General features: G+C 41.3%; 1 protein-coding gene across 1 annotated transcript in view; it reads right to left on the bottom strand.

The window, feature by feature from the left end:
- FAH (fumarylacetoacetate hydrolase) overlaps positions 1-19849 on the bottom strand; it is a 56750-nt gene that overhangs the window by 16738 nt on the left and 20163 nt on the right. Inside the window, exons 2-8 of the mRNA XM_063445605.1 lie at positions 12426-12536; positions 10966-11087; positions 6624-6673; positions 4431-4521; positions 3309-3406; positions 3131-3183; positions 880-979 (exon numbers count right to left, since the gene is read on the bottom strand). Of these exons, the coding sequence (XP_063301675.1) occupies positions 880-979; positions 3131-3183; positions 3309-3406; positions 4431-4521; positions 6624-6673; positions 10966-11087; positions 12426-12536 (625 nt within the window). The remainder of the gene's footprint in view (positions 1-879; positions 980-3130; positions 3184-3308; positions 3407-4430; positions 4522-6623; positions 6674-10965; positions 11088-12425; positions 12537-19849) is intronic.

Genomic DNA, 19849 nt, shown 5'->3' on the forward strand with positions numbered 1-19849 from the left:
AGAACGGACAACAGCTCAATTAGCCTGCCCTTCGGTGGGTCCCCGCTCAGATCTCTAGCTGGTTTTAGCTCATCTTGTGCCATTACAGAGAGAAAATATCTGAAGCATATCAGACTGGTCCCACCCATACGGGCAGTCCAGATCCAAAATGCCAGCAAGTTCCCTCTGCACAAGAGACACAGCAACCCCAGACGATCATTTCAGCCTTGTTAGGCCTCATCTGTGAGGCATAGCTGATATCTCTCTAGGCACCGTGAGCAAGGGGTCCACGTCTGGATTGCCCTTTAAAAACGGACAACATTTCAATTAGCCTGCCCTTCGTCATCTGTAGTAGTTATGGTGTTTGCAGTGTTCCTTTAACTCCCATTATTATTTGAGGATTTATATAGCGCCAGAAAATTCCGTAGCGCTGTACAATGGGCGGACTAACTTTAGTAAATGGTCCTTTGATCAGGTAATGCAAGGCCAAAGTTGTTCGGCTACTTAAAACATAAAATTTTCACTTTAGTTAATGAGTAATAGGTTCGCTGTACATCATTTAGTGCACCTCAGCTTATTAATGTGTCCGGATTTGCATATGTTTTTGTTTACTTTAAAACATGAAGCTATCTGACGTGCTACAGAACCCAAACAATGTTTTTAGGGTTATTCACTAAAGAGAGAATTGTGAGGTATTCAAAGTGAATTTCCAGCCAAAGTAGAAGAACCAGAAGCATAGCTCACTTGGAGAATTTTTGTTACAGCTCGGCTATTCTGCCTAAAATGTGACATTTATTTTGAATTGCAGATAATTCTCACTTTACTGAATAACCCTATCTGCATTAAATCCCTGCTAACCAGTATATTCATGTGATATTAAACAAAATGAACGTTCCTTACCACTCCAATCATTCATCAACACCATCCCAAAGATGTGCTCGTGGGCTTTGTGAATAGGAATGGGATTTCCGAGATTGTTGCCAGGACCCACAAAGAAAGCCTTTCAGACAAAGAAAAGCAATATTCAATATAAAAAGGTGGCATATTTACATAGAAAGGCATTAACAAAGCCTTAAAATGAAACACTATATAGTGTCAGGAATACAAACATATATTCCTGACACTATAGTCCTGGTATGGCTGTTTAGGTTCACAGCCCCCCTTGCCTTGCTTTGAAAAGGTGCTCTTACTCACTTTGTCCCACCCCGGCTAGCTCCACCTCGGTGGCGGACATCAATCTTAATGCTATTGAGCAAGTGCCTCAAAACGTCACTCTGCGCCAATCAGCATCACCTCAGAGATGTATTAAATCAATGCAGCTCTATGGGGACAGTTCAGCGTGGAGAAGCTGAACGCCAGGGCTGCAAAGAAGAAAAAGGACAGGATCCTTCCGCCATATACATGCACCTTGGGCCAGACGGTTTGAAAAACTCTATATATAGTCTCTATGGTCTTTACTGCTTTACTCTCTGTACAGTGCATTGACTTCATGAGACTGACGGTCAAATTCAAACACTGCTTGACTCAAGGTGTATGTATATGGCAGGTTTTATTAAATAAACACATACTTTATTTAACAAATAAACCATTTCCTTTCAAACTTTATGAAAGGATTATATTAAAATACATAGTTGAGGTGACAGTTCTCTTCTAAAAAGTTACAAGGGACATTGTAAGCAGAAATTAGCCCCCCCATTTTTGTTCATGTATTAATTTATGCTAAAACAATCCTTTTTTGGGTCAATCTGCCCTTTATTGTGTCAATTGCATTAGGGATGTGCATGAGCAAGAAATAAAATTTGGTTCGGAAATTCAGTTAAGTAAAAAAAAAAAATTTGCCTGCTTCAGCAATTCGGACCCATGGCATTTAGTTCAGCACTTCCGAACTTCTGCAGTTTGGAACTTGGTAAGCATCCAAATGTCAAGAAACTAATTGCACATGTCTAGTAAGTGGTTGTGGTGGCAATCCTGGCACTGGGAGCCCTACAGATGTGTAAGTGGTTGTGGTGGCAATCCTGGCACTGGGAGCCCTACAGATGTGTAAGTGGTTGTGGTGGCAATCCTGGCACTGGGAGCCCTACAGATGTGTAAGTGGTTGTGGTGGCAATCCTGGCACTGGGAGCCCTACAGATGTGTAAGTGGTTGTGGTGGCAATCCTGGCACTGGGAGCCCTACAGATGTGTAAGTGGTTGTGGTGGCAATCCTAGAACTATGGGCAGGGGGCTCCCAGTGACAGGACTGCTACCACAACTACTTACACATCCATAGGGCTCCCAAAGCCAGGAATCCACTTATTGGTCAAGATTCCCATCATCATTCACGTAATATTCCCTCCCTCTCTCGTTTTTCCACTTTTCATAAATCCAAAGCACTTCGGAACTTCGTCAATTCGGACCAATGTCATTTGGTTCGGCACTTCCGAACTTAGGTACTTCGGACATTCGTAAGCATCCGAATTTCACGAAATTCATCCGAATGTACATTCAAAACGAATTGCACATGTCTAAAGGACATGCTCTAGTCTAGACAGGTCTGGCTCGCCCCATCTGCCTTTATACCTGTCAGTGCTTAGAGTTAAAAAACAGTGAATTGAAATTAGGTGAAAAACACAATTCCATAATTTAAACCAAAATTAGTCTGTGATTAATGCAGAAAGTTCTCTTATGGTTTTTTTTCCCCCCTTATTCGGCTATTGTGTCTGAAATGCTGAAAGTTGGCTCGCAATTACAACAGTATTTATCCAACTGAGCCTTAAAGAAACACTAGAAACCATGACCACTTCATCTTATTGAAGTGGTTAGGGTAATTGAGTTCCTGGGCACCTTTCCACTGTTCATTGTCAAACCATTCTTGATCAGTTTTACACTGAATGAGGGCCCTGAGCCGAGCACAGTAATGAGTGGCAGTGATAAGCCAAGAATGTCAGCTGGGCATCCCCAGCATATCAATGCTGCTTATTGCCACATGAATACATATGGTTAACTGCATTTGCAAGACTCTCTTAAATTTAAAATATATCTAAGAAATGGTGAGGTTCACAAATAAAGCTGCCTTGTATTAAAGCAGACACTATATGCTTGCCTTAAGAATGCACCTTCCAGACCTTCCTGTTTTGCAAGACAAGGCTTTAGCAGCAGGCGGTATAACTCACCATTTCTAATTCAATATCCAGGAGTTTGCTCGCCTCGAATATAGGGGGCTGGTCTGAAATACAGATAGGTGAGGGAGGGGGAACAAAACAAAACAATAAATAAATAAAATAAAATAAAATAAAAAGTTAATATAAAATAAAACCAAATCCCATAAAAATAAATAGTGTTTTAACGTACCATCATTTGGTCTAATTTGTCCCCTAGGTCTTCGGATTGGCGTTCCTGACACCACTACAGAGGATGCCCGACCATGATACCCAACAGGAAGGTGTAGCCTATGAAACCCCAAGGAGATATGAGCAAATCGGATTATGTCAAATGTAGCTTAAAGGACCACTCTAGGCACCCAGACCACTTCAGCTTAATGAAGTGGTCTGGGTGCCAGGTCCAGCTAGGGTTAACTAATTGTTTTATAAACATAGCAGTTTCAGAGAAACTGCTATGTTTATCAATTAGTTAAGCCTTCCCCTTTTTCCTCTAGTGGCTGTCTCACTGACAGCCGCTAGAGGCGCTTGCGTGATTCTCACTGTGAAAATCACAGTGAGAGCACGCAAGCGTCCATAGGAAAGCATTATGAATGCTTTCCTATGTGACCGGCTGAATGCGCGCGCAGCTCTTGCTGCGCGTGCGCATTCAGCCGACGGGGAGGAGAAGAGGCGGATCGGAGGAGGAGAGCAGGAGGAGAGCTCTCCGCCCAGCGCTGGAAAAAGGTAAGATTTAACCCCTTTCCCCTTTCCAGAGCCGGGCGGGAGGGGGTCCCTGAGGGTGGGGGCACCCTCAGGGCACTCTAGTGCCAGGAAAACGAGTATGTTTTCCTGGCACTAGAGTGGTCCTTTAACTAGTTATTATAGAAGAAGAAAAAAAAAAATTGTAAATTTAGAGTATTTTACTCTGCTTACCAACAGAATAAAAGCAGATTTAACGTATATAAAGCAGGGTTACCCAATTGAATATACCAAATAGGAGGCCGAAACTTCACCTATGATTTAGTTTTCCATTTCTTAATAAACTCTTCCAGGTACATTCATAGAATACAATTAGAAGTAGCAATAATGCGTAAATATACCTGAGGGGCTCAGAATCCCATGGAGTAGTAGATGGAACGATGATCCAGACCGCAATCCAACCCTGCTCCATCGAACAGGCATATTAAAGCAATGTTTTTAATAAGTTATGGAGGGACCACCAAATGTCCAGCTATGATTGACATCCTCAAGGGTTTAATATTGGTAAATGCTAAATCCTGGAAGAACTACTATAGGGAACACATTTTACAAATATAAAAGGGCTTCGACTCACCAGTTTGGCATCAGAGCATTATCCTTTCCTCTGAACATAATCCCCACGTTTGTTGCATGATCCTTTGAAGAATAAAAATCTGTGTAATCTCCTGGGAGGTGTATAGACATAATAAGAATTAGCTACCTTCTCAAATATTTTTTTTTCTCTCGCTTTTTCTTTCCTTGAGTTGCACTGCAGGTTTTTTTTATTCCTTGTAGTGCAACATTCATAATAACACACAACGTAATATTAAAGTCCTTACTAAGCACCACAGGAATGCAGTCCAAAGCACCTATGAACCTAGAACCATTCGAACGTTCAAAAGAAGAAAATAAATAGTACGGAATGAAGTGCTAGTGTGTGCGCAGTTTCCCTCATTTATTTTGAATTTGAATTTCTAGAACTGTACTCCAAGATCAGGGCATACATCTGTGTCTGTTTGGATAGGACGCCGACTATAACAAAAATTATACAATTGTCACCATATTCTGTATTTACATTTCAAAACAATGCATTCATATGTCATAGCTGTCCCTCTCGCAAATGTAGGCCTCTTTCTATTCCCCCCAAAATAAGGGTGATCAGGTTTTGTTTAAGGATTTCATTTTTATTCATTTTAAATGTAGAAAAATTATACACAATACATAAAATGTGTGATAAATTTGAGAATTAATTCAGCCATATTATCATTACATTTCTGTACAAGTAATTGACATACACAAAAACATTAAAATATATTTTTTCCCATTTATACAATTTGTAACCGGACTTTACACAGGACAAATCTGACTGCCATTCTGGGGTCAAGAAGGATTTTTTTTCCTAGTTTGTTGCAAAATTGGAAGTGCTTCAAACTGTTTTTTGTTAACATTATTATGGTACGGGCTGCTCTATACAGCTATAAAATACCGTGCCTGATGGGGTACTGGAGAAATTGCAAAAAAAGTATAAATAAAATCAGAGGAGAGTCAATAAGCCATTTACCAAAAAAAAGCAGCAGATCAGGCCGTGCAAATATATAGCTGCATATAGGTTTGTTCTTTTTAACTAGCTTATTGACTCTCCCATCACAATTACATGCAATTCTCTCTTTGTTGAGTAGACCTTTATAACACCAAGTTCCCACCAACAGTATCCGGCATAGTTGGTATGCAATAGATACATTCGCAGCACAGCATCTATATCAGGCAAGTTTGGTATCAGTGGCAATACAGTTAGTACAAGTTGAAATATAAAAAGACCTATACAGTCAGAGAGTTGTGTCTATACAATAGAACATACATTAGTTTACAAACCAACAAGCTCAGTGACACACACAAGCCTAATCAGGCAAGCTCACTGACACACACAATCTCACTAAATAGAAGCTCACTGACACACACAAGCAGTACCATCTTACCAGCGTTATGGGCCGCCGAGCAAAGCCGTGCACTGGGGCCATTTGTACACAACAACTCACAGGAATCTTATTTTTTTTTAAATTATCGATAAAATTAAGCTTATATTTATTGGTACCGCCAACAAATTCAATACATACATACAATACAAACACAGGCTGCTGAAAACACACAGACACAGGTTGGTGTGCGCGCGCACTCGGCGCGTACTGTTGCTGGGAGGTCAGGTACCCATCTTGGGCCTCTTCCTCCGACTTAGCAGGGGCAGAGCTTTCGAGCGAGAGATGGAGCCAACATACCACGGCAGAGCTTGCGTCGTGGGGGCGGAGCCCAGGTCCGCAAGGCAGAGGAGTCTTTGTGCCAGGCAAGCTGCTGGGAATTTGGAAGGAAGACTGTCAGTGCTCCCTCCGGCAGCCTCAATGCAGCCCCGAGCATTTCTCCCCAGCAACTCTGTACTAAATTCCCTCGGACTGTAACAGGCTGTTCCAGTCTGAGGGAAATTAATAAAAGCACATGGCCAGCAAGTTGCCGGGACTGTCCCAGGAGAGTGAATTGCTCGGGACAGACTCCAGCTTGCCGGGACTGTACTGGCAAAAACGGGACAGTTGGCAACTAAGTGGGATGAAGTGGTCTAGGTGCCCATATTGTGCCTTTGCCTATAAAAGAGCCCCATCATGCCAGTTGTAGCAAGTTTATTCAGAAAGTGGAAGACCTGGCAAACACAATCATGAAATTAATTTGCATAAAGAAGTGAAGAAACTGCTTAATTATCATGTTGTTAATTAACTTCTGGTGTGTAATCAATAATTCTTACCAATGTCTGCTGGCAGGTGAAGAATTGCTTTGGATTGTAGCACAAAAGCCCTGGAAATAGACAGATACGTTATTAATATGGAATGATTGTAGTTAAACAACCGCAACGGGAAAGATGTGAAATGATTGGCAAAAAAAAAAAAAAAATTAGTTTGTTTTGTTATTTTGAAGTGCACAAAAGTTTTATGTTTTGCAAAAGAAAATGTTGCAGATTATATTTACATATCCATTCACTATGCAGAAAGTCATGGGTTTTTTAATTGTAGGCCATACATATTTGAGGAATAGGGATACATTTGAAGAAAAAATATAAAATAAAAACCATTTCAAATTATCACAATGCGAACAAGCATTCTTGTGATTTGGTTCTGGGGGTGAAAGGGTTAATAAAATTCACCATTTGTCTGCACTAGACTGAAAAGAAGGATTAAAATACCACATATCACCACCTACACTTAACACTAAATGAAGAAAAAAAAACTGCCAACATCAAGATAATTTATAAATAGGATGCCTTGGTTCCCCAAGCTAATTAGATTTAAAAAAAATTAAAGACACACACACACACAGCAACATATCCATGAAATAAAAAAATAAAAAAAATACTATTAATAGAGTCTCTTTAAGCAGTGATTCTTTACCAGACATAGGCAAAGCTTAATAAAGGGATATTTATGAACAGAAATAGCCACAGTGCATACAGGAGAAAAATACTTTACACCAGCAGTTAAAAAAATATAAAAAAAAAAAAAAAAAAAACAGAAATCCAAAATTACTCACTTCGTTGTTACAGTAATGGCATCTTCAACCAAAAATCAGGTTTGACTCCCACGGCAAGCACACTTCCTCATTTGCATTCTATAGCCCAGGGGTCAGCAACCTGTGGCACTCGAAGTGCATTTGCACGGCACTCAAGGCTGTCAGCCAAACAGGCTCTGGCCTATCAGGAGTCCCAGTGGGGCTTCAGAAATCTGCTTGTAAAACACTAGCGGTGATTGCCAATCTTCGATTTACGCATTGCATTACTTAGAGAATATGATCTCAGATCACTTCCTCTCAGCACTTGTGAATGGGAATCCATACTGGAGTAAAGCAGCCCGCATCAGCTATCGCAACTACTGCCCCTGAACTGTACCTGGCCAGTCCGATCCCCACTGTACCCCAGGGAAGCCAACCACACACTGAGCTGCAGAATAATACTCCCCCCTCATACAAATAATACAAACAGTCCATACAAGCACAACACCACCGACAATCCACATACACAACCCCACAAGCAGCCTCTCATGTGCAATACCCCAAGCAGCCTCTCACACACACACACACACCACAATTCCACAAGCAGCCCTATTTATAGGTATCATATATAATATCACAAACTATTAATGAACATATACAGTAGGGATGTGCATTGGCAAAATAAATTTGGTTTGGAAATTCGGGTAAGTAAGAAATTTGGCACTTCGGACATTCGTAAGCATCCCTCTCTTGCCACCACAACCACTTACACATTTGTAGGGCTCCCTAACCCTACCCCTAACCACCACAACCACTTAGGGTTAGGTGTAGAGGTAGGGTTAGTTGCCCGGACTGCCACCACATCTATAGGGCTCCCAGTGCCAGGAATTAGTTTATTGGTCTAGATTTCTGTCATCATTCCATGTCATTTTCCCTCCCTCTCTTGTTTTGCCACTTTTCAGAAATCCGAAGCACTTCGGCAAGTCGGCATATCTGCCATTTGGAAGCATCCGAATTTACATTCGGAACGAAACTAATTGCACATGTCTAATATACATTATAACATCCCACATACGCACAAACACATTACAAAGCAACTGCAGACCCCATAAATAAACACAAGCTCAATTCAGCAACATACACACCTCAATAAAATAAATAAATACATACATTTTTTTAAAAAAAGGGGACAGTCTTCAAGGAACTTCAAGATCTTGTTTTGGCACAGTACTACTTAAAGGTTGCCTACTCCTGCCCTAGGGAAACAGTTTGGTGTCGAGCTTTGAAGGAAGAAGTTAATATGCAAAACCTGCCTTGTGATCCAACACATAGCACATTCCTATACAATCAATTAACCCGGTAATCAGCCAGGTATTCCATGTATACACTACACACATCTCATTTAAATACATTTTGTTCTATAGTGCAACAAATAATGCTTGCTGGCATGACTCAGGTCCATTACATGCAGTCTTTCATGTTTTATAACAAGATGCTTAATGTAGGGCTACATTGGATAAAATAATATATGTCTACTAGCAGTGTGCAAGGATGTCCTTTCAGTTTGTTTCTGAATTAAAAATGAAAAGGTAAGAATTTTCACTAATAAACCAAGGATGTGTTTTACTCTGGAGCATTGAGCAATTTGAAATAGTTAGTAGACTTGTGCACAGTGAAAAGTAAAAAAAACTAAAAATGTGTTCCTGGCAAATTGGGTTTTATCCATGTGGTGTTTTAGTTTAAAAAAAAATAAATAAAAAGTCTATGCAATGGTTTTGGGAAATAACACACAAATACCACTTACTGCAAAATATATATACACATATATTTTAGAATACACTTATAAGGGCATTTCACACCATCTGGCTCTTTTTATTCACAGATCTGGTTCACACCATCTGGCTCACAAACCCAGTGAGAAGTAGCCAACAGAGAGCAAAATAAATCAAAAGGAGACGCAGAAGAAATATATATATATATATATATATATATATATATATATATATATATAATAAAAATGCTCTTGCACTCAAGCTTTAAATCTCCCTTGTGTGCCGGGTTCTAAGCCAAGGCTTTAAATAACCAAGAAATCCAAAGAGGTAGCAGCACTCACGGTCCAGATAAAGCATATTTCAAATGATCGACGATTCAGTCCACTACACGGGACTTTCCTTAAGATCAACTGTTGAGAATATATATATATATATATATATATATATATATATATATCTATCTATATCTTCTAAATGAGGCTGCTCTCCGGATTTAAAACAAAAAGTTTGTTTTAAATCCGGAGAGCAGCCTCATTTAGAAGGCTTGTATGCCTTGGAGCCTTGGTGATGCGCCCGGTGACTTCTATTTTTGAGCGTGAGTGCAGGGGAATATTGTATTATTCTATAGTAATATATCTTTCTCATATATCCTTTGTGTGACGGTCCTTTTTTTTAATGCTTTATTGATCCTCAAACTCAATAAATGTGAGAAAACAGTAATAGAACAAATACTGTTTCATGGGTATCACATCAATATGTAGACTTTGCATTACAAGCGAAATAAGCCAAACTAAACAGCATCAGTGGCATCAATGCGCTAAAAAAAAATTTAAATTACAGTGCTACCTCGGTTTACAAACGCCTCGTTTAACATAATTTTCGGTTTACAAATTAAAATCCATTGAAAATAATGCCTCGGTTTACAAATTATTTTCGCAATAGGAAGCAAGTTTACCTAGGATGCATTGCCCCTGGGAGGTTTAAAGTGCCGCCTCCTGCATGCTGGAGTCTGTGGGTTCGAGTGTGCAGGTGTTTGGAGCGGTTTTTGCATCGCGTTTTGGAGTCATTCTAGACATTTTTTGCAACGGTTTTGGGACTTTTTTGGCACATTTCGTAAGCGGCGGAAAGGTAGTGAGCTGAGCTTTGTTGTTTGCATGCCTTTTACTGCATGTTATGCATTGTGGGTTGGTTTCCATGCTCTCATTTTGACTTTTTCTGACTTCCGGAACAGATTAATTGGTTTTCAATGCATTCCTATGGGAAACCACATTTCGGTTTACAAATTTTTCGCAATACAAAATGTCCCGGAGAACGCATTAAAGTCGTAAACCGAGGTACCACTGTATTTATAGGACTATGGTACGGTCAGCTTGGTTTAGCCTGCTAGGGGCTCCAGGAAGTGGGCTCAACTTGATTTGTGCCTTTTTTGCGGCCATTGTGTGTTTTGGCAAACTAGCAGTGGTGAGATATAAGAGGATAGAATCAAGGCAAGTGAAACTATTCTTAGTGGTCCCATAATTTTTTTGGCACCACAGGCAGAACTCCAAAGCGTGAAAATCGAAAAGGCTCATTTATTCCTTCTTTCCATGATATGGTGATTCGAAGTTATGGAATTCCTACAACTCGCTAATCACTCAGATTTCAATCGCTTTTTATTTGAAATCGTATGCACAAGTCTAGTACTGAGACTTCATTTAAAGTCAGAATAGATACTATAGTGCCTGCACTAAGTACCCCCTTTTTATCCCGGACGCAAAAAAAGAAAAAAAAAACCCACAAGTATATTGTGTTTATATGCAATTTAATATGACATTGTCAAGTATCCCTTCTTACTTTTCCCGGAGTTCTTTGTTGTCCTTCAGTAATGGCTCAGGCGTGCTTAGAAGTTTTTGAAGGAAGTGTCGAACCTCTGTCCAAGCGTTGTGCCCGAGCGCCATAAATTTATTAAGGGTTGGCTAAAGGAACAAAGAAATTTTTTTTTTTTTTTTTTTTTTTTAAAGATAGAGATTATAGATATATCTAATATATATATATATATATATATCAGTTTCTTCGTGCACTAGTAGATTTCATGTTCTCCCTCTTTTGACATACTAAGAAGTTAATTCAACTCCAATGGAAATGGATGGTCTTTGGGAGTGTTGCTCGTAGCATGTACCGTATATACTAGAGTATAAGTTGAGTTTTTCGGCACATTTTTTGTGCTGAAAAAGCCCCACTCAGCTTATACTCGAGTCAGTGTCTGTAATATGGCAACTTACATTGCCATAATCCTGTTGGGGGCCGGCAGGAAGTGTTTACTTACCTTTACAGCAGCTCCTGTCAGCTCCTGTCCACTCCATGCAGCTCCCAGTGTAAGTCTCGCGAGACCCGCGGCCGTCATAGGTTACCGTGGCAACGCTCCGCACGCAGACCGCCGAGACTTACACTGTGAGCTGAACGGGGGAGCTGCACGGAGCTGACAGGAGCTGCTGTAAAGGTAAGTTAACGCTTCCTGCCAGCCCCCCCACTGCACAGCCCATCCACTGGACCACTAGGGATTGCCATAGCCCCCCACCCTGGCCAGGTATTAAGCAGGGGGGGGGGGGGGGGACAAAAAAAAAAAAAACATTTTATAATATTAAAATAAAAATAATAATAATAATAATAATAAAAAAAAAAAAATATTAAAAATAATAAAAATGCCCTACCCCCACCCAGTTTACACACATTACACAAACACACTCTGCATTCACACAAACACACACAAATTCTGCATTCAATATATATATATATATATATATACATACATACACACACACACACACACACACACACACAGTAAATAAATATTCAATTAATGTAATTTTATTGGATCCAATTATATTTAGAAATTTACCAGTAGCTGCTGCATTTCCCACCTTAGGCTTATACTCGAGTCAATACGTTTTCCCATTTTTTTGTGGTAAAATTAGGGGCCTTGGCTTATATTCGGGTCGACTTATACTAGAGTATATACGGTAACTAAAATAATCAAACTGATTATTTGAGGTTTAAACTCTGGTGCTTAAATTCTAATAATGCCATGGGCATGAGCATCAAAGAGGTTTCTAAAGGAGTAGTTTATTTGGGAGGGCCATGAGTTGGGATGAGTGTAGTAGGGGAGACAACTCGGGGTTAGATGAGCAATGTTCTTGGTTGCTGCAAAGTTCTCAACAGAAGAAGAGTGTAAGATAGTCAGCACATTTAATTTGGGATTTAAGACCAGAACATTTAGAATTAACACACACACACACAGAGAAAACGTACTATACCTGATTGAAAACATCTTGGTTACTAGATAGGAAAGGACCAGTGAAGAGATGTCTGATGACACTTAGATCCAAGATTTGGTCTCCAATGGCAACTCCTACCCTGCGTCTTGGCTGCAATTTACAAAAAGTTATTTCTATTAATTCCTTACACATTCACATTACGAGGCACATTGTGTAAATTGGAACAAACAAATGCATTTCATCATCAACCGTCCACTGCTCTGTTCTCACATAAAGGAGGTCTCCTTCTGCATTTCGATGTAAGGTGGCAGCAAGGAAGAAGAGGGGGTTATACCCGAAGCTATCCCTCCTCAGCACCGCCAAGGAGAAGCATCATCATCATCATGTAGTCCCATGTGTGCAAGAGTAGAAAACTGAAGACCCATTAGGAGCCTCCACAGCTTTTATTTTGTATACACAACATCATGCTATTGCAGTTTGACACCTGATGGCAAGACCTAGTGAGTGAAAACTCAATAGAGCTCCTACTTTTACCATATTCCAAAGTGTATGTAAGACAAAGTAGTATTTCATCGTATAGATATATCTTGTCATTATATTAACATTTCTATGAAGTTCAATTGTAAAATTTTGAAGAGATCCTTCAAAAAGTTTGGGTAGCACAGTGGCATCATTTAAGAAAAATGGGGCATGACTGCCAGTCTAGGACAGGAGATTAAGGCAGTTATGGATTGGAGGGAAAATTAAAAAAAAATAAATAAATAAAAAAAAAAGTCTAAATGTTGGCACACAGGGGCACAGCCCCAAATGTGAGGCACTTCAGCCCCAAATCTTTTTTCTGCTGACTCTGTTCTGTGCTCTACCTGCCAGTGCCCAGCTTCCTATTGAGTCTGGGTGAGACTTACTGAGAAACCGGGCATGGGCAGGAGAGAATTTATGGCACGATAATCACTACAGCGGGCGGTTATCATGGTGCTGGGATATTTCCATTAATGAGCTTAAAGAAACACTCTAAGCCAGGGCTTCACAAATTTGTTTAGAACATAGGAGCCAGCTAAAAAAGTTCTAAAATAGTTCTAAAATAGTTATAGTTATAAAATATAGTTATAAAATAGTTATAAAATATAAAATGCCCTGTTCCTGGACATTATTTTTATTAATTTTGCCTAGATCGGTATATGAACTCAACCAAACAGATTTTGCCCCAGCTTGTTCGTATACCAAACGTTCTACCGAACCCTTAGACCACCCAAATCAGTGCCGCCAATTGACACTTGCTATAACCGCAACTCTGAACATTCGAAGTGGTTCACTGGATGGCCGTCAAATGCACTAACACGTGGTGGCGGCCATCTTGTTTTGTCAAATGCGTTCAGTGGGGTTTGGTTGTCGAGTATATGGAACAATTTTCGACACTCGATGGCTCGAACACCGCTGAGACTTCCAGGACCACTTAGTTTCGTTCTGAAAGAGGCGGTGTTCGGTGAAAACCAGCTCCTGAACAAGGGGCACACGGCTAGCTTTCCCACAAATAGTTATTCAAGACGTTTTGCTACATTTTGAAGTTCACAAAAGAAACATAATAAGACTTCCATACGAATCCCGAACCCTTGAACCGATCTGGGTGATTTTTTAATATGTTGCTCACCCAGACCGGGGGTATACTTTTTATGGGGTTCATGTGTGATTTTGAGGTATTTTCAGAATGTCGATAAAATATGTTATTTTTCGCCTAGAGATAATTGAGTATCTCCCAGGCAGAGGGGAGGTATTGTATGCCGTGTGTGAGTGCCTTATATTGTATCAATGTTATTATTGGTATACAAGTTTGTGTCTCAGTCCCAAACAAGGTCCATCTGGGTGTCACCCTTGCATAAAAGGCCAGTGTGGCTACCATTAAACCATTCCTGCTTAACCCTCAACACGTAGCCTTGTCTTGTGATTGTAGGATACCGCTATACCACTAGCTCTTGTAAGAGCTCTACAGTTATATGGGATCGTGATCGGCTGAGAGGTCAACTGGAGAACACTGAAGCGCTGCTCAAGACTAGGGGAAAAGGACATCTCTGGCAGTATTTATCCCTCCTCACACTGGGTAACCGTCACAAGATAGACAAGCAGTAGTCACAGAATCTTCTACTGCACTTGTAGTGGCTGTAAGGTAATTAGGGCATAACCCAGTTATCATACAATTAGAATACAAATGCATAAAAACCCTCAAGGGTAGAGCTCCAAAAGAAATTACTCAAAGGGACAACAACTATTTAAAAAAGAAGTGTAGCCTGGACAAAAAAAAAAAAATTAATTACCATTTAAATATATGACTCACACATTTAGGTTCGGCTCTTGAGAAAGGCATATCTAACAGATGCTGATGTTGAAATACTTTTAGTTACATAGCCGATATGATCTTTAGACCACCTCCTATCATTTTTTATTGAGTGCCCCCACACCCAATATGCTCAACCTAATCCCCTCAACTCAGGAGGAATTTGGATTCTCTTGAGCTCCAGCAGCTCTCATCCATCCCTCTCCTCATTTAACGCTACCCTTACCTCTGACCTAAATGCTGCAGCCCCACTCCAAGCACGCACCTCAAGGAGGGCACACCTCCAACTGTGGCACACTAAGTCAACATGCTACCAGCAGAGATGCTCCTGTTCAGCTGAACGCTGCTGGAGGAAGTCCTGCACCTTGTCAGACTTCCTCCATTATAAATCAATTTGTCTTCATATAGCACAGCCCTCACCCTTGTTAAACAATCCAACTTTTCATCTCGTTAGTTCATGCTCAAGCAATCCCAGGCGTCTCTTAAATAACTTTAACTCTCTCCTTCACCCACCTCAGGTCACCCTTCAAACTGACCTTTCGGCAGCCTTGAATGCTACTTTACCAACAAGATTAAACAGCTAAGAAAAGAATTATCCTCCCTTTCGCAACCACACATCGACCGTACCTTCCCAACTCTACAGGCCTTCTTCTCAGCTACAGAACAGGAGGTGGCTTCGCTTCTCCTCTCGTCCCAACACCTGTCCACCTGATAGAGTACCTTCCCACCTTATTAGCCCTTGTCTTGTACCATCCTTAACACACATCCTAAACTGCTCTTTCACCTGGTGTTGTCCATGCTACCCTTAAGCATGCTACGGTTGTACCCATCCTAAAAAAAAAAGCCATCCCTAGACCAGTCTTCCCCTTCCAACTATCATCCCATATTCCTGCTTTCTTTTTCCTCAAAACTTCTAGAAAGGCTTGTCTTTACTCGTATGACTCACTTCCTCAATTCCAACTCCCTCCTCGATCTTCTTCAATCTGGCTTTCGCCCCCTCCACTCTACTGAGACTGCTCTTAAAGTTACAAATGACCTAATTGCAGCTAAATCGAAGGGCACTACTCCATACTAATTCTTCTTGACCTCTCTGCTGCCTTTGACACGGTTGATCATGGCCTCCTTCTCCTAACTCTTCAATCTCTTGGTCTCTGTGACACAGCCCTCTCATGGTTCTCCTCCCATCTCTCCCAACACTCCTTCAGTGTCTTTTTCAAACGACACATCCTCTCCTCGTCCTGTCTCAGACGGAGTCCCTCAAGGTTAAATTCTTGGTCCCCTTTTGTTCTGTCTCTATACTGCCTCTTGGCAAACTCATTAATTCATATGGATTCCACTACCACCTGTACACCGACGATACCCAGATATACCTCTCCTCCCCTACAACGTGTCACCAATTGCCTCTCTTCCATCTCTGATTGGATGTCCTCCCGCTTTCTGAAACTCTCTCTCTAAAACAGAGTTTCTTATTTTTCTCCCTCTTTCACTCTCCATGCAGGTTGACAGTACCTGCCTCACCCCATCCTTTCAAGCTTGCTGTCTTGGGGTAATTTTTGATCCTGGCCTTACCTTTGCGCCTCATGTCCAGTCTGTTGCTAAAACCGGTCGATTCCAGCTTAAAAACATTGCCCGCATACGTCCCTTTCTTTGCAAGATGCTGTCAAGGAGCTTGTTCATGCTCTAGTAATCTCTTTCATGGATTACTGTAATTCCCTCCTAATTGGTCTCCCCAGAAGCCGTACTGCCCCCCCTACAATCTGATGAATGCTGCTGCCAGGCTGATCTTTCGCTCTCCTGTCGCTCCTCTCACACCTCACCCCTCTGTCAATCCATACACTTGCTTCCTGTCCCTTACAGGTGTCAATTTAAAATACTAACCTTTACCTATAAAGCTCTAGCCAACTCTAGCCCCCCTTACATTTCTTCACTAATTCACAGGTATGCCCCCTCTCGATCTCTCTGCTCTACTGTTGACCTTCTCCTGTCTGCTGCTCGATCCTTACTGCAAATTCACACCTGCAAGACTCCTCACGGACTGCTCCTATCCCGGTCAGACTCTCCCCTAGTCTTCAATCCTTTAAGAAGTCCCTCAAAACCAATGTTTTGAAGATTGCTTACGGCCTCCAAGATTAACGTCTATCTCTCAAACCTTCCTCTCGCTCTCTCCTAAAGGGCCACACTCTACTAACCTCCAGTTCTGCTGCTTTCCCACCATGTCTATTTGCGGTCTCCCTCAATACCCTTCCTATTGTGGATTTATATCCCACCTTCTCTAGATTGTAAGCTTGTTCGAGCAGGTTCCCCAACAACCTATTGTTCCGGTTACATTTTGTTGTTGTCTCATTTGGTAAATTCCCTTCTTATTGTAAAGCGCTGCGGAATAAGCTGGCGCTATATAAATAAATAAATAATAATAATTCTCAGTATAGGCTTTATTAATAATCATCTAATTTCGGTCTTACTTAGTGGAGATCTGGGAAGGGGGCCTGCCTTGAAGCAGTGAAGTTTGGTGGTTGGAAATGGGATACAGGCAGCGGCTGAATATCAGTTTGGTGCACTGACACAGGCTTTTCCTCACCTTACTAATAAGAGACCTCTTTTCAAGTAGACTGCTGGCTGAGATTTGTGGGTCTGTCAGTTCCAACTTAAGGCTACTTTAATAGTGGCAGTTTAAATTTACTGCGGTTAGATATTCCAGTTATTATTATTATTATGATAATTATAGAGCGCCGTCAAATTCCGCAGTGCTTTACAATGGGTGGACGAACAGACATGTAATTGTAACCAGACAAGTTGGACACACAGGAACAGAGGGGTTGGGGGCCCTGCTCAATGAGCTTACATGCTAGAGGGAGTGGGGTAAAATGACACAAAAGGTAAGGATAGTCCTAGACTAATGACAGTTGCAGAAGAGGAATCAGTTGGGAGCTATTAAGTTTAATTGATACGCTTTTATAAAGAAGTGGGTTAACATTTTAGTGCTATCTGCAGCCTACTGCCCCAAGTGCCTATATATTTGTATTTAATTTGTGTACTCTACTGTATTACAGTATTATTGGCAGATGAATGCAAACATTCGACTATAAGTTAATACTCTAGTTCTATTAATTAATTGGAAGCTGTTTTCTCACAGTTTACGGCTCCAGACAATTTTTTCCTTCCACTGTTTACTCTTGGATCCATAAGTCGAATAATTAAGACAGACAAGATATCTAAAAATTTATGTGATTTAAATCCCTTACGAAAGCAATTCAAAGATATATTATAGGACTTTTCAGTCTCTTTTGCCCCTTCCACGGCCTATTTGTGCAGTGTTTTTGACTAAAAAGCCATTTTATTTTAGTCGACAAAATGAACACTGTAAACTAGCCTGTATCCCTTTGTAATAATGTCAAGTCTGCCTTAACCACCAGCACAGGAAAAACTGAAGAGGTTTTAAAGGATGACAGTATTTTTTTAATAAGGCATTTCCTTTAAAATGAGAATGTCCAGCTAGTGTAAACGCCAGGAGTCCACCACACAACACAGCCAAACAGCGCTGCCCATGCATAGAGCGCTTGAATCCTTAGAAATGCAATGGAATCACCCAGGGGATATCAGAGTGAAAAATAAATAAATAAAATTTAAAGAATTAAAAATATTTATAGGAAAATGGATAAAAATGAAACTCTGGGGGGCGGAGCCTGAACGCCAATGGAGCAGGACGTGTGAAGCCTGAGCTCTCCCGTCCTCGAGCCGTAATCCGCCAACATCAGCACCTTTTACCAAGCATCCAGCCACACAAACGGGCTACACGACACCCACAAAGCCCCCTACCCATCATAATAATGGGGGGAAACAAAAAGAAAAAAAGACACCCCACTATCTGTGGCATCCATGTTCTGCGCCACCAGGGAACAGGGGCAGCCATCTTTAAGCCAGGAGGCTCAGGAATCCGGAGCAGACTCCGACGACAGTGAGGCTCCAGACAAAAACAACTAATAACACGAGAACACAAGACCCACTTACTAAAACTGACCTCCGCCAGATGTTACAAGACGCCTCAGCAGACATAAAGGCGCACACGGCCACAGAACTGAAACGGCATATATCAGGCCTCAAAGGGGAAATTGAGACCCTGAACAACTGCACATCCCAGGCGGAAGCTGACATAACGCAAATTAAAGACAAGACATCTTTGACCTAAGTGATAAGGTACAATTTCTACAAGATAGCCTGGAAGACCTGAACAACCGTTCTCGCAGAAATAACATCAGGATAAGGGGCATGCCAGAAACAGTAGACGCGGATGCCATATTGCCCACGCTACAGGAAATATTTTGGTCCATGCTCCCAAACTCCTCAGACCAAGAGAGGGAATTAGATAGGGCCCCTGGCCCTCAACCCATCAGTCCCAAGGGACATCATCGGCCGCCTGTTAAATTTTGCCATGAAAGAAAAGCTTATGGCGGCAGCCAGAACCACGCAACTAAAGCATGGGACCCACACGCTAGCCTTCTTCCAGGACCTGGCTCCAACCACGCTGAGGAAACGAAGGGACTTAAAACCCCTTACCACAGCACTAACCCAAAAAGGACTGAGATACAGGTGGGGCCATCCCTTCAAATTACAAGTCCGCATGGGAGACCTAGAACACGTTCTACACCACCCAGCTGAAATGGAAGAATTTGCAGCGACCTTGGGGCTACAGCTTACCACCGGGGTACCAGCAAGGGACCGACGCAACTACAACCAACAAACACCCTGACAGCAAAACGGGGTACCTGCAAGGGGCCAGACGCAACTACAACCAACAAATACCCCTGTGATGTAATTCCAGTAAAATACAAGTTTAGCAGGCTAAGATTGCCACAAGGCATATGTATGTATATGTGTTTGTAGTATCAGTTAGTTAATAACACGTAGCTAAGATACTGTCATCACTGTACTGACCAGGTGCAGGAATGTAAGAACTGGAATTACGCGTCCCTCTCCTTTGTATCAGATGAGCCACGTGGTTAGACCGGATGGATGAGTTTAGACTCTATTCATTAAATAGGTTAAGGGTATGTGTGGGTGTAGTTAATTGTGGGAGGAGCTACAGTGCTATATAAGGAATGTACTCTATGTATTCAGTACTCAGACTTTGCTGTAT

This window comes from Pelobates fuscus, chromosome 3, assembly GCF_036172605.1.
Source record: "Pelobates fuscus isolate aPelFus1 chromosome 3, aPelFus1.pri, whole genome shotgun sequence".
Classification (NCBI taxonomy): domain Eukaryota; kingdom Metazoa; phylum Chordata; class Amphibia; order Anura; family Pelobatidae; genus Pelobates; species Pelobates fuscus.